Raw genomic sequence first — 11,805 nt, forward strand, 5'->3', positions numbered from 1 at the left:
TAGAAAAATTTGGATCACCAAAGACTCTACGATTTCTATCTTTCCAGAGAGACCAGAGTGCCCAGACCTAGGTAAAGAACAACTCAAAATATAGCTATTGAGGATAGATCCCAAACAACCAGAAAAGCTTGCCCCCCCCCCCCACACACACACACACACAGTGTGTGTGTGTGTGTGTGTGTGAATTCACTCTTAAAACCTCCTTAAAACCCTCAAAAGGCAATGAGAAACTACAAGAAAATTGGTTTAATATACAGATGGGAGATATTAGGACTACTTTATGCCTTGGTAGATACATTCATGGACAATAAAAGTAATGATTGCACATCTAGAAACATGAGTACCTATTATCATTTTACACATCATTTAATGCTTTTTGCATTATTCCTTCACAAAGCTCTTTAAGTATCCTTATAGTACAATGAGTTGGAGGCATCAAACTTTTTAGTACAAAAGTTGAAACAACTATATTGATTCACCATCATACTATGATGGACAAAATTTCTTATGTGAAAATCAAACCATATTAGATTATGATTTATCACCATAGAACTATGACACTACTCTTGACCTATAATGAAGGTATTTTGGCATAATCATAGTTTGGCACTCCATGTGACATCTATTGCCTACCTAAAGACAAATACTTTCTTGTTCCATTTAGGCTACAATAACTTCATTTTTGCTTTGAAAGTCTCAGAGGTGAAAAAATAGAAGTGTAAATTTATTTAACATATGATAACATAGGAATAAGAGAATACTTTGGTGTATGTACATATCATGTTTGGGTGCCCTTTATTGACAAGAGACACTAGGGGTGATTTGGGATCTCAAAAGGGCCCCAAATTAGTGTTTCCTAACCTTTAGTATTAGGGTCCAAGGTTTTAAGGTGGACCAATGGGAGTTTGTGGGCCAATGCCATGTTGAGGTGGCACATAGGCATTCATGAGGAAAATTCCATCGGCTCCTTCTCTTATACAGGGCCACCGAACCCATCTCCCTCCCTACTCCCCCCCCTCTTAACCCATGCTTGACCCTCCCCACAATCCAGGCCCAATCCACCTTCCACTTGCACCTAGACCATATATGTCCCAAATCTTCATCAATGCTGAGATTATCCATAGGCTATGCTTACACTAGCCTGTCGATCTTCTATTCCCTCCTCCTTTGGCCTAGTAGCTCCTCCCTGCATTTTTCAGTTTAAACTTGTAGCAGCCTACAAAATCTCTTGCCGCTTCTCTCCTACTACCTGATCTTCCTCCACTAGCACACTCTAGATCTACTCCCCTTCTCTCTAGAACTCTTCCACTTTCCTTCCTTGTGTTTCACCCTTAGTACCCCCCTCATACTCAATTTGTGTCTCCTATATATATATATATATATATAATTCCTATTGTTTTCTCCCCCCCTTCTAATTAAATTACTCCATTGGCATCTCTGTAGTAGTAAACACCTTCACCCATCCCTTATTTGCTATTTCATTGTTGTGCAAGCATGGTGAGGAACATCTCCACCATGCACATGACCGTGTAATGTTGTGGCTAATTATATGTTTCCCAATACCAAACCTGCATTGGTTGAGTGATTCTAATACCCTCATCCAATTTCTATCATGACTAATATTAGAAAAAAACAAATACAAATTTGAATAAAATCAAAATAAAAAATTATTTATTACTAAATTCTGCTAGTGTGTAACCTTTACTTGCTCAAATGGTGGAGTTCTCAATGTTTTCTCTTTCTGGTTATATATGCAATTGTGCTTGACTGAGGGGTTCATGACTAAAATATGGATTAAAGGAGATGAGTGTGACGTTTTAATGGTTTTGAAATAGTGAGATGTTGTTGGTCCCAACAAAGTCCAAAAGATTGGATAATAGAGCATTGAATTGTCTCACTAGCAATTGTGTCACATGGAAAGAGAATTGTTCAATGTTGAGTGCTCACCGATGATGGGAGAGAAAAGGGATACTTGATAATGTCTTTCATTTTTAATTTTCACATATAGCCACAAACACCCACATGGCTTACCAGTATCCACGACATAAGAGGGCCTACAATGAGGCAATATGAGCCTAATTCAATTTGTTTGATCTACATGGAAAGCTGTTCGCTGAGATTCTGGAAGGGAAAGTTGATTTTCTAAAGCAACAAGAAAAGCCAAGATTGTGGTGACAACTTTACACCATTAATATACCGTGAAAGCTAGAAAGAAAGCTAAGGAATGTCCTAGTGCCAACTTTACACTGTTAAAGCCCGTTAGAAAATTGGAAAGCTGATGGACAAACAAAAGCTAACGTTTGGAAGCAACCGAGGTGCATGAGCACGATAAAAGAGAAGGCAATGAGCTCGCATTTGCCCACCAATGCTCTAGCTTTGAGAGTTGTTTGCTGATCTTTTACTCCCACTCCTGCCTACTTCCTTCATAGTCCTCAATGGCAACTCACAGTCTGCTCTTTTGCTTCTCCTTTGCTCTCTCCTTTGCCTTCCTTGCTGCATGCTCAGGTATTACGCTTCAGCTGTTGTTCAATTCCATTGTTAGCACACAACAGGGTAGTGTTGAAGCCTTTGCTTTTTAGTCCTTTAGCTTCCTTGTTTGTTTCGCTGTAGAGGAGTTTTATCCTCCTCTCTCAATCTCCTTCAAAGGTCTTACATAGTACGTATTCTCTAGTATACACCTGAACTCGCACACGCACCCAATCCTATGAGTGTCACAGCTTGATTAAGACGTAGTTGGCACGTAGATTTACTATTTTCAGTGTTGCGCTAACCTTCATATCCCCATATCCACGGTCCAATTATATTTGTGCCAAAACGTACATTGACACAGTACCACTTCGCTCAATACATTGGTTTGTCTCAGCTCCAAGGGCTTATACGGTTTGGCATTTTGCAGCAAGCAGAGAATATAACAACTACCCAGCCTGGGTCGGGGATAGATCGGACGTTGCGGGTTCTGATTCTTCGGTATTAAGCTTGAGCGCCCAGCTCTCTGGGCTTCATGTCCTTTCCGTGTGTATTGTTGCCAGAGACGACATCAGAATAGCTATTTTCTGCCCCTGGTGTCTCTGTAGCTTCATGACTCATTTTACTTGTCTACAGTCTCGCATGAGCATAGATCTCGTAAGAACTTACCTCTGTCGATATTTTGCAGGTGCAAGCGAACCCAGGAGTTGGTGACCAGAAAGTATGGTGCGTTGGCAAGCCGGCCGCTGAAGATTTTTATCTGAGGCGGAACATCGACTATGCGTGCGGAGAAGGAGGTGTAGACTGCAGCCATATACTCCCAGGAGGAGCCTGCTTCATGCCCAACACTCCAATTGCACACGCTTCATACGCCATGAACATGTACTATCAGAAAAATGGGCGGAACTGGTGGACTTGTCACTTCAACAATACCGGCCTTGTTGTGTTTACAGATCCGAGTAAGAGCTATCTTCGACAGTCCCTTCGAATTTGTGCTCTGGATTATGCCTTTGACAGGAGAATTTTCTAAATGCTAGATGGGTTGTGCAGGTTTTGGAAGTTGCAAATACGTACCCCAATGGTAGATGCACAGGCTGTCGTGCAGAAAAGGCCGGTTACTCGGAACCGTGAGGAGTACGCGGGCAGTTACCTCGTGGAATAAGCTACACAGGCTCTTAGAAAGGATTTGTATCTCTGTACCTTCCTTAAGAACACCACGCTGTCATGCCATTATCGCCAGCGTTCCGCAGCTCAAATCGTGTTGCGTGTTGTTCATATCATTGCTTTTCTGTAAACGTCTTACTTTATATATGAAGCGTTTCTGTTACTTATTGAACGACATGCAGCCCACGACTCCAATGCAGACATAGATAGATAGATAGAGATCGGAGTAAGATCAGAGAGAGAGAGAGAGAGAGAGAGAGAGAGAGAGAGAGCGCGCGCGCGCGCTAGCGAGCGAGAGAAGAAGAAGTAAGAAGAAGGAAAAAGTTTAAGTGCACAATACTCGATGCGATTACTCATTTGCATGCTTATATAAGGAAAGCTACCTCACAAAAAAGACATTAGAATCACTTTTGAAACCTATACGTTTCTTTTATAACTTTAAATGTCACCATCTTTGGATCATCCTTGTTAGCGTTGCCATCTCCAAATCCTCCTCCATGGTGGCTTTCAACCTTGAGAATATAGGCCCATAGTGACATGGATAGCTAACAAGGCAACATGTTGGGACTCCTATACATGTAGCCTCTCCATGAACACCTATTCACTATTAATGGGGAGGGCACCCCATCTACAAAGCAGAAGCTTATACAAGTGTCACCTTTTGATCTTAATTTCAAATTATATGATGGGCCAATCATATATGTTTTAGGTGTTACCTATGTTGTCATTAAGATTTTAAAAAATTCTTCAAATAATTTTATAGTCTTGAAAGGAAATTAGAGTTGTGGTGGATCGGAATAAAGGACATGCCCTTTGCTCTTGTTTGCTTTGATGTAATGTGTGTGGGGGACCAAGCTTCCCCTTTCTTTTGGCTTTGATAAGAAAACAATCTTTCACTTTTAAAACAAGTGGAACGAAGTTCAAGTGGGCCACCTTGGAGAACCAAAATGAAAAAGAAGATGAACTGCCGACCATGCTGATGATGCCTGTTTGCATTTGCAAGGATTGAAGGCAGAACAAAATTATAACAAGGAAAAGAGGGCGGGGGCAGAGAGAGAGAGAGAGAGAGAGAGAGAGAGAGAGAAACAAATGACTCACCAGAATGAAAAAAAAATGATACTAACTAAAAATGACAACAAATTATCCAAAATTCATAAAAATACACAAATCCCAATTTTTATTTCTATTGAAAAGCCTTTACTAAGACCTGCACGTACGGTAGGCCAAAAATCACTTTCATGGGATGCATCACATGGAAGATTGGCCTCCCATGAAAGTTATGTGCTTTTAACACACATTGTGCTACACATCCAAATGCTATATTTGGCCAGTCTCTTCCATTTTTTGCATAGCCATTTCAATGATCTCAAAAATTTGACTATACTAAAAATAATGTCACATATTATCTACATTCAAGATGGAATTAATGTTATACTCCAAAGGTTGACTAATTGCTTCATTATTATTTCCTCCATAGTCCAAGGTCCTTACATGTTTCTTATTTCCAAAATGGAAGACATACAAAGTGGTTACTTGGCTATATGATAATGAGGATTCATGCATAAATGATGGCCAATATAAAAGCCAAAATGCAAATGTAAAGTGGATTCAAGAACTTGAGACAAAAAAGTGGTGGGGGGGTCCCATTTAACAAGAATATGTGTGATTTTAAAGAGAACATTAAAGGAAAATTTGATTGAACATTTGAATGATGCCAAAGTTAAATCTAAAGTTGAAAGGAATGAGATATGAAGAGGACATGAGCTAAAGAAAAACTAGAACTAGTTTACATTAGGAAACTTTGAAAGAAGGGACATGACACATTATCATTGTGCTCCTCATTTACCTCCTACAATCTTAGACTACTTTCACTTTAAATAAAGCAAATCCATAATTTTCTTATAAGAATAGGATATAAGGGACTTCAAAAATTTCTTACTTTTTACTATCCTATTTAATTTACAACTCACATTATAAGCTATCTTCCAATTCTAGCACAAAAACTTTTATGGAATTATCTTATTGCATATGTTATGCTTCCATGGAATCAATTTATTGTATCTTATGCACTATAATTCCTTTAAAAAAAATCATTTAAAAAAGTCATTAATTTAGAAAGTCAAGCCAACAACTTTGACATTAACAACCTTATTAACACAAGTTTTTGGATGCAATGATTTTATTGTACGTGATTTATCCCATGGAATCAAGTAGTTGCATCTTATAGACCCTTCTTCTTGAATCTAGAACTCTATAACAAGAATCTTATAGTATCATTGTTTAGAATTTGTCCTCTAGAAGATAAACTTTTAATGGGTTTACATTGAGTATTTTTCATAGGGTTTTATAAAACTTTTAATATCTTATGATAGTAAGAAAAAACATATATGATTATGATGTCAACAAAACAGTTATCCAAAGAGTGTAGTGTCCCAATTCGTAGCCTGAAAATTCAATTAGATTCAAAAAAATCATTCAATTCGTAGCCTAAAAATTCAATTAGATTCAAACACTTATCCAAAGAGTGTCGTGTCCAACTTGTAGCCTGAAAATTCAATTATATTCAAAGAAATCATTATGTTTGTAAGTTGAGAGTTATAACCTCATTTCATAAATTAGAAGTTTTTCATGAGAGCTCACAATTAAAATTGAATTTTAGACCTATGCCCTTCCCTAAGTGCTTTAAGGAACTTTATTAACATATTTGATTAACATTTTTTATTTTTAAAATTAATTAAGATATAAAAATAATCTTTGTTAAATATAATTTCAAACAAAAAATGGCTAGCACAACTTGAAGAATATAAAGGATGGCAAATCCTTGAAATTGACATTTGAGATCACCAAAGTTGGAGTGCACCTGATGGGGAAAACAATCTTTCACCAATATGGGAAGGAGATGAGGAAGCTATAGATGAAGCCACCCATGCAACATCAGCAGTGCAACCATAGAAGATCCTCAAGGAGGATGCAAAGGCCACTTGAGCTGGCACAAGACCTACTAGAGGAGTAAAAAACGAAGGCCATTCAGGCACAACCACAAGCTAAGCCTACTGATGAGAACCAAACATGATAAGTAGCCTCAGCTTGTGGTTGTGCCTGAATGGCCTTCGTTTGTATATGCCCAAGAAGAAAAGGGAGAGAAGAGAGTTTGTAGAGAGGTAGGTCAAGCACCTACATTAGCAGCTTGAAGACACTAGGATAGATGAGAACCAAGTGGAGGTTGATATAGCAACAATAACTTAAAGCTCATAAAGTATAAAAGGAATCCGTTTACCAATGTCTCTGCAACATGGAGCATGCAGAGAGCATGCATTGAACATTGAGAAAGATGATCTTATAGCTCAACTGAGAACAAACAATGCACACAATATGGCATCAATGCAGGGACTACAAGAGAGCCTTAAAGCCAAGAAGGATGCAACTCAGTAAGAGATTAGGAAGGATGTAGATCAGGCATAGAGCAGCCAAGGTGGAGCTCACAATGGGAACGACAATGTGCAATACTTGAAAGAGAAGGATCAATATTGGGAAAATGATGGTTTTAAACCTACTAGATGGCATGCAAAGAACATAAATTTAACTATTAAGAAATGTAATTGTTTTAACCGTTGGAGCTAGAAAAGAAATAATGAACATTAATTAAACTATTAAAAAGCACAATAAATATGAATTAGATGGTTGTTTATTTCAGGTAGACCATACTGATGCCACTAGACATATATTGCATGTCGAATGGCTCTTGCCCCTAAAGGGGATCCCTCAAGGGCCATATTGACTTTGTCCCTATGCAAAACATAGTAGTGACAGCACATCATGGTTGAGTCCACCAACTAGATCCATGCCAAATATTTTTTAATGCCCTTTAATTAAGGGCAATCTTAAAAAGACATTGTGGGAAATCCTAAATCTTAATCGGGATTGTATCCATATAAATATTGTGAATTTTTCAATTAAGACTAGTAAGTATTCAAAAGACTAAAATTCATAACAAGTTTGTATACATTAACAAGCTTATAGTACAAAAGGTGTTTTGTCGATACAAGAATGTAGTGTTCACAAGACCAAGATTCATAGCAAGTTTGTATGTATTAGCAAGATTATATTAGAAAATGGTTTTCTATATTAGATACAAGAATTCTCAGATGAGCAAGTGCTTGAGTTGCTCAACTTCATAAAAATTCTCCACTCTCAGTTGGTGAGCTACTCAAATTGACCTTCATGAATATCAATCCATTGCTTGACGTTGCAAAAACTCCTGCAACATTTATTTATGTGGTATGATCCACCTATGAATGTGGACCATATAGTATCCACAAACAAACAAAACTCAACTACCAACCTCACGTGGATTGAATCTCGTAGATTACCAATCCAATTAAGGTCCTATAGTATATCACCCACTCTATGGTCATGGGAGAGAATTGCCACCACTTTGGAGACAGCTGAGAACAAGAATAGAATAAGCTAGAGCTAGAGATGTGGGACATAGCACTTGGTGGATCTAGAGGGTAGAGACGAGGGTGGAGTAGGAGGTGCATCAGGAGGGTTGAGTAGGAGGGAGCAATGTGAAGTCGACGAGGGTTGTGGAGATAGGGGTAGAGCAGTGTGAAGTCGATGAGGGTGGAGCATTGTGAAGTCGATAAGGGTGGTAGAGGCGATGGGGGTGGAGTAGTGTGAAGATGATGAGGCTACACGATGCTTAAATAGCCAGAGGTTGTTGCCTAGCCACCTCAATGAGCAATTGGCTATAATTTTGATTAAATTGCTAGTCGACAAGCAATTGGATGCATTATAATTTTGAAGGGGTACTACAAGAATTTTTTTCCAACATGGCATTTTTTGTTGGGGGAAGAACTCCCTTTGTGCAAACTTCACGAGATGAGTAGCGATAGATCAGATGGTCATCTCATCATGCAAGCTAGGTGTCTATAAGAGCCTGATGGCTACAAGAGCTGCCACTTAATCCTAACCACATCATTATTTCACCTAGATACTGCTCTCCACTCCTTTTTTTCAACTACCATTTATGTTACGTTAGAGCTAGCACGATGTGTATATAGGTACCTTGCTTGACCTATAACTTATACATTGCTCAATAAAATTTGAAAAACTTTATCTTTAAGTGGTAGTACAATTCCAATATTAAACATGAGACTTAAAAAATATGGAATAAATATTTGGAAAAAGACCGTTAAAGAATTACAAGTTCTATGTTGCATGTGAAGCATGCATCCTAAAGAGTATAGGATATACCAATTTATTCAAAAGCACCATTTTTTTTTTGCACATACATGCAACCAAGTAATCATTTAAAAGTACACTATGTGAGCTTCTCCTCCACCCAAGGACACACCTAATTCAAAACCTTAGGTATGGTTTAAGGGGCCTCCAATGTTGTGTTAAAATTATGCACACCATTCGAGGGAGTGCTCCATAACGTTTCCTTGATTTGTTGAAAACCAAAATGGATTGAAAATTTGGAATCTAAACTAGTGGTACTACTACATGGTGATCTTAAAACTTTGATAGATGGTGATATTGGTATCTAGCTTCACCCTAGAATGGAAGAATTTAAAAATGTGTGATTTGTGCATGTGCAAAGATCTTTTAATAAATCCAACACTATTTACAATTTTATATTGGCATAAAGTTTCTTACTATGTGGCTCATAAGCATGCCAAAGGTCATTACATTTCATGATATAGAGCATGCAACTCAATACCATGCCCTTTGGCTTATTTGTGTCTTGAAGCAATTAAGGCCACAATGCACTTTCTTGGGATATCCAATTTTGCTGACATGTATCGCCGGAGGGGGGAAACACCATAGCTGAAAATTTCACTACTCTCATGGATTTTGAAATTTCACAACTCTTGCCTACAAATCTTTAGATATTGCAACCTACACCACCTTGCAAGCTACACCATACCTTGCGCACAAGCTAGCTAGTGTTTACTCAGGTAAGTTTTCTTCTATTCTTTGCTCGCCCCTTGCTTGCCTCACAAGCTAGATGGTCTCTATTCTGGAGGGTCTATTTTAGCAATTCACTGATCATCGCCATGGCATCAATGGCAAGATGTAGCTTGTCATGGCTTGCAAGAGAAGTAGACAAAAGCTGCGAGATAGGAAAGTTGAAAGCTTGGTCAAGGCACAAGGAATAGATTGTGGGTCGAGAAAAGCAATGAGATGGTATTGAAAACACAAACAAAAGACATTTTTGTAATGTTTGTGAAGGAAGAAACAAAAAGAAGTAATAAGAGTCCTTGTAGAGAAGCAAAAGAGGAAGCGATTGTTGCAAATGCATGCATTTGATAATTGCCCTTGGGGTGAAGAACGTAAGATTCGATCAAGTAGCTACAAAGAGGGAGACAATAGCTATGTTGGTGACACAGGAGAAATGGCTTGGACACAAAATGTCAAAGATGTTGTCAATTAGAAGGACCAAATTGGCTGCAGTGATTGACATAGAGCAAAAGCAATGCATGATCATCTCTATCTGAAATAAGGAGATTTGCAGAATATGCAGACGGGATGCAAGAAGTTTGATGAGCACATGATACACATATGCTAGACACAATGTAGGATAGTGGTTCCCTAAACCAACCCAATGGTTGTTTGGAATAGTTTAATTGTTTAATTTCAAAATTGGGTAGGCTTGGACTTAATGTGATTATCCTAAATGAGCCCAGTGGTAAGAACATTGTGTGATTTGTCCTAAACCAGCCCTGTTGTTGTTTGTGATTGAGTTTTGGAAGAGTTTAATTGATTAATTTCTACATGAGGATGGCTCAGACTTAATGTAATTGTCCTAAACTTGCCCAGTGGTTGAAACATCATGCAACCGTGGCTAGTTTAGGTCAAACACTAATTATGTGATTATCCTAAGCTAGCATAATTGAATAAAAATCATCAGCAATATATTTTGCAACAAAACAACAAAACATTTTTATTGTCTAATTGATGACCAATCTAGTGGTTCAAATTGTTGTGTTTCCTAGTAGTAGTTAAATTTAGTTAATTTTCCATTGGTTCAAGTCATATACCCAATTAATTTCTAAATCAAGCTCGCTTAGACTTAATTGTGATTGTTCTAAACCAGGTGGGTTGTCGAAACATCATAGAGCTAGGTCAGGTCAAACAACAGCTACATGATTGACATTGTGGTTAAACAGAAATATAGAAATGAACAGCAATATATTGCTATTGCCTAATTGTTATAGATCACTGAGCCCTGTGTTCAAGTTAGACAATAGTTATGTGACTGTCCTAAACTAGCCCGATGGTAGAAATTGTTTTATTTTCTAGTATCTATGTTTAATTAGGTTATTCTTTTTTCACGTACAATAATATATCCCTCAATTGGTTCAGGTCAGACACCAGCGCGGTGGTTAAAATTATGACTATCCTAAACTAGCCTTGTTGTTTTGTTTTTACTAGTAGCTTGATTAGTTTAATTATTAGCCTGATTAGTTTAATTGTTAGCTTGATTATATGTGACTGTCCTAAATTAAAATTGTTTTGTTTTACTATAACCTTGATTAAATTATAGCTTGATTACTTTGATTATTAGCTTGGATATATGTGACTATCCTAAACTAGTCCGATGGTTGAAATTGTTTTGTTTTGTTGTAGCTTGATTAGTTTAATTAGACAACATTTTTACACGTACTATGTTTTGTTTTGTTTTCCTCATAGCAGTGCAAAAAGGGGCCTCAATATGGTTATTCATGCATGTTTGGTGAGCAGATGGAGGTGCATCTCAAGTTTATGGCTCAAAACCCTGACATTTTTATTGGACAACGGAGCTGAGCATTGTAAGCCCTGGTACCTCAGGAAACTAAAAGACATGAATGTGTGTTGGTGCAAAAACAAGCTTTAACCTGGCTCGGCAAGCTATGAATGACTTGAGATCTGATCATGCTAGAGGCCAAATTTGGCAGCCTAAGTTCTCTATGAGAGCCAGTGGTATGTCCAAAGGGATACTCTAAGAAGCACCACATTGAATGCATTCATGATGCATGCATGCATTGTAGTTTAAAGAAGAGGCAATTTGATGTCTGTCCAAAATGACATAAGGAAAGGCAGCTGTGTTGCTCTAAAGTTAAGGAGATTTGAGCATATAATATTGATGGATCAGAGAAAAGGAGATAAATACTATAGTATAAGAGAACT

General features: G+C 37.8%; 1 protein-coding gene across 1 annotated transcript; it reads left to right on the forward strand.

The window, feature by feature from the left end:
- Positions 1 to 2,369: 2,369 nt before the first annotated feature.
- On the forward strand, positions 2,370 to 3,757 carry LOC147905480 (major pollen allergen Ole e 10-like). Its single transcript, XM_087380379.1, has 4 exons — positions 2,370 to 2,505; positions 2,897 to 2,967; positions 3,155 to 3,425; positions 3,517 to 3,757. Exons 1-4 carry the CDS (start codon positions 2,436 to 2,438, stop codon positions 3,549 to 3,551), a joined length of 447 nt encoding a protein of 148 aa, XP_087236505.1. The 5' UTR covers positions 2,370 to 2,435; the 3' UTR covers positions 3,552 to 3,757.
- Positions 3,758 to 11,805: the final 8,048 nt, after the last annotated feature.

Source organism: Dipteris shenzhenensis, chromosome 1, assembly GCF_047967505.1.
Source record: "Dipteris shenzhenensis isolate YYH24624 ecotype China chromosome 1, Dip_SZ_1.0, whole genome shotgun sequence".
Taxonomy (NCBI): domain Eukaryota; kingdom Viridiplantae; phylum Streptophyta; class Polypodiopsida; order Gleicheniales; family Dipteridaceae; genus Dipteris; species Dipteris shenzhenensis.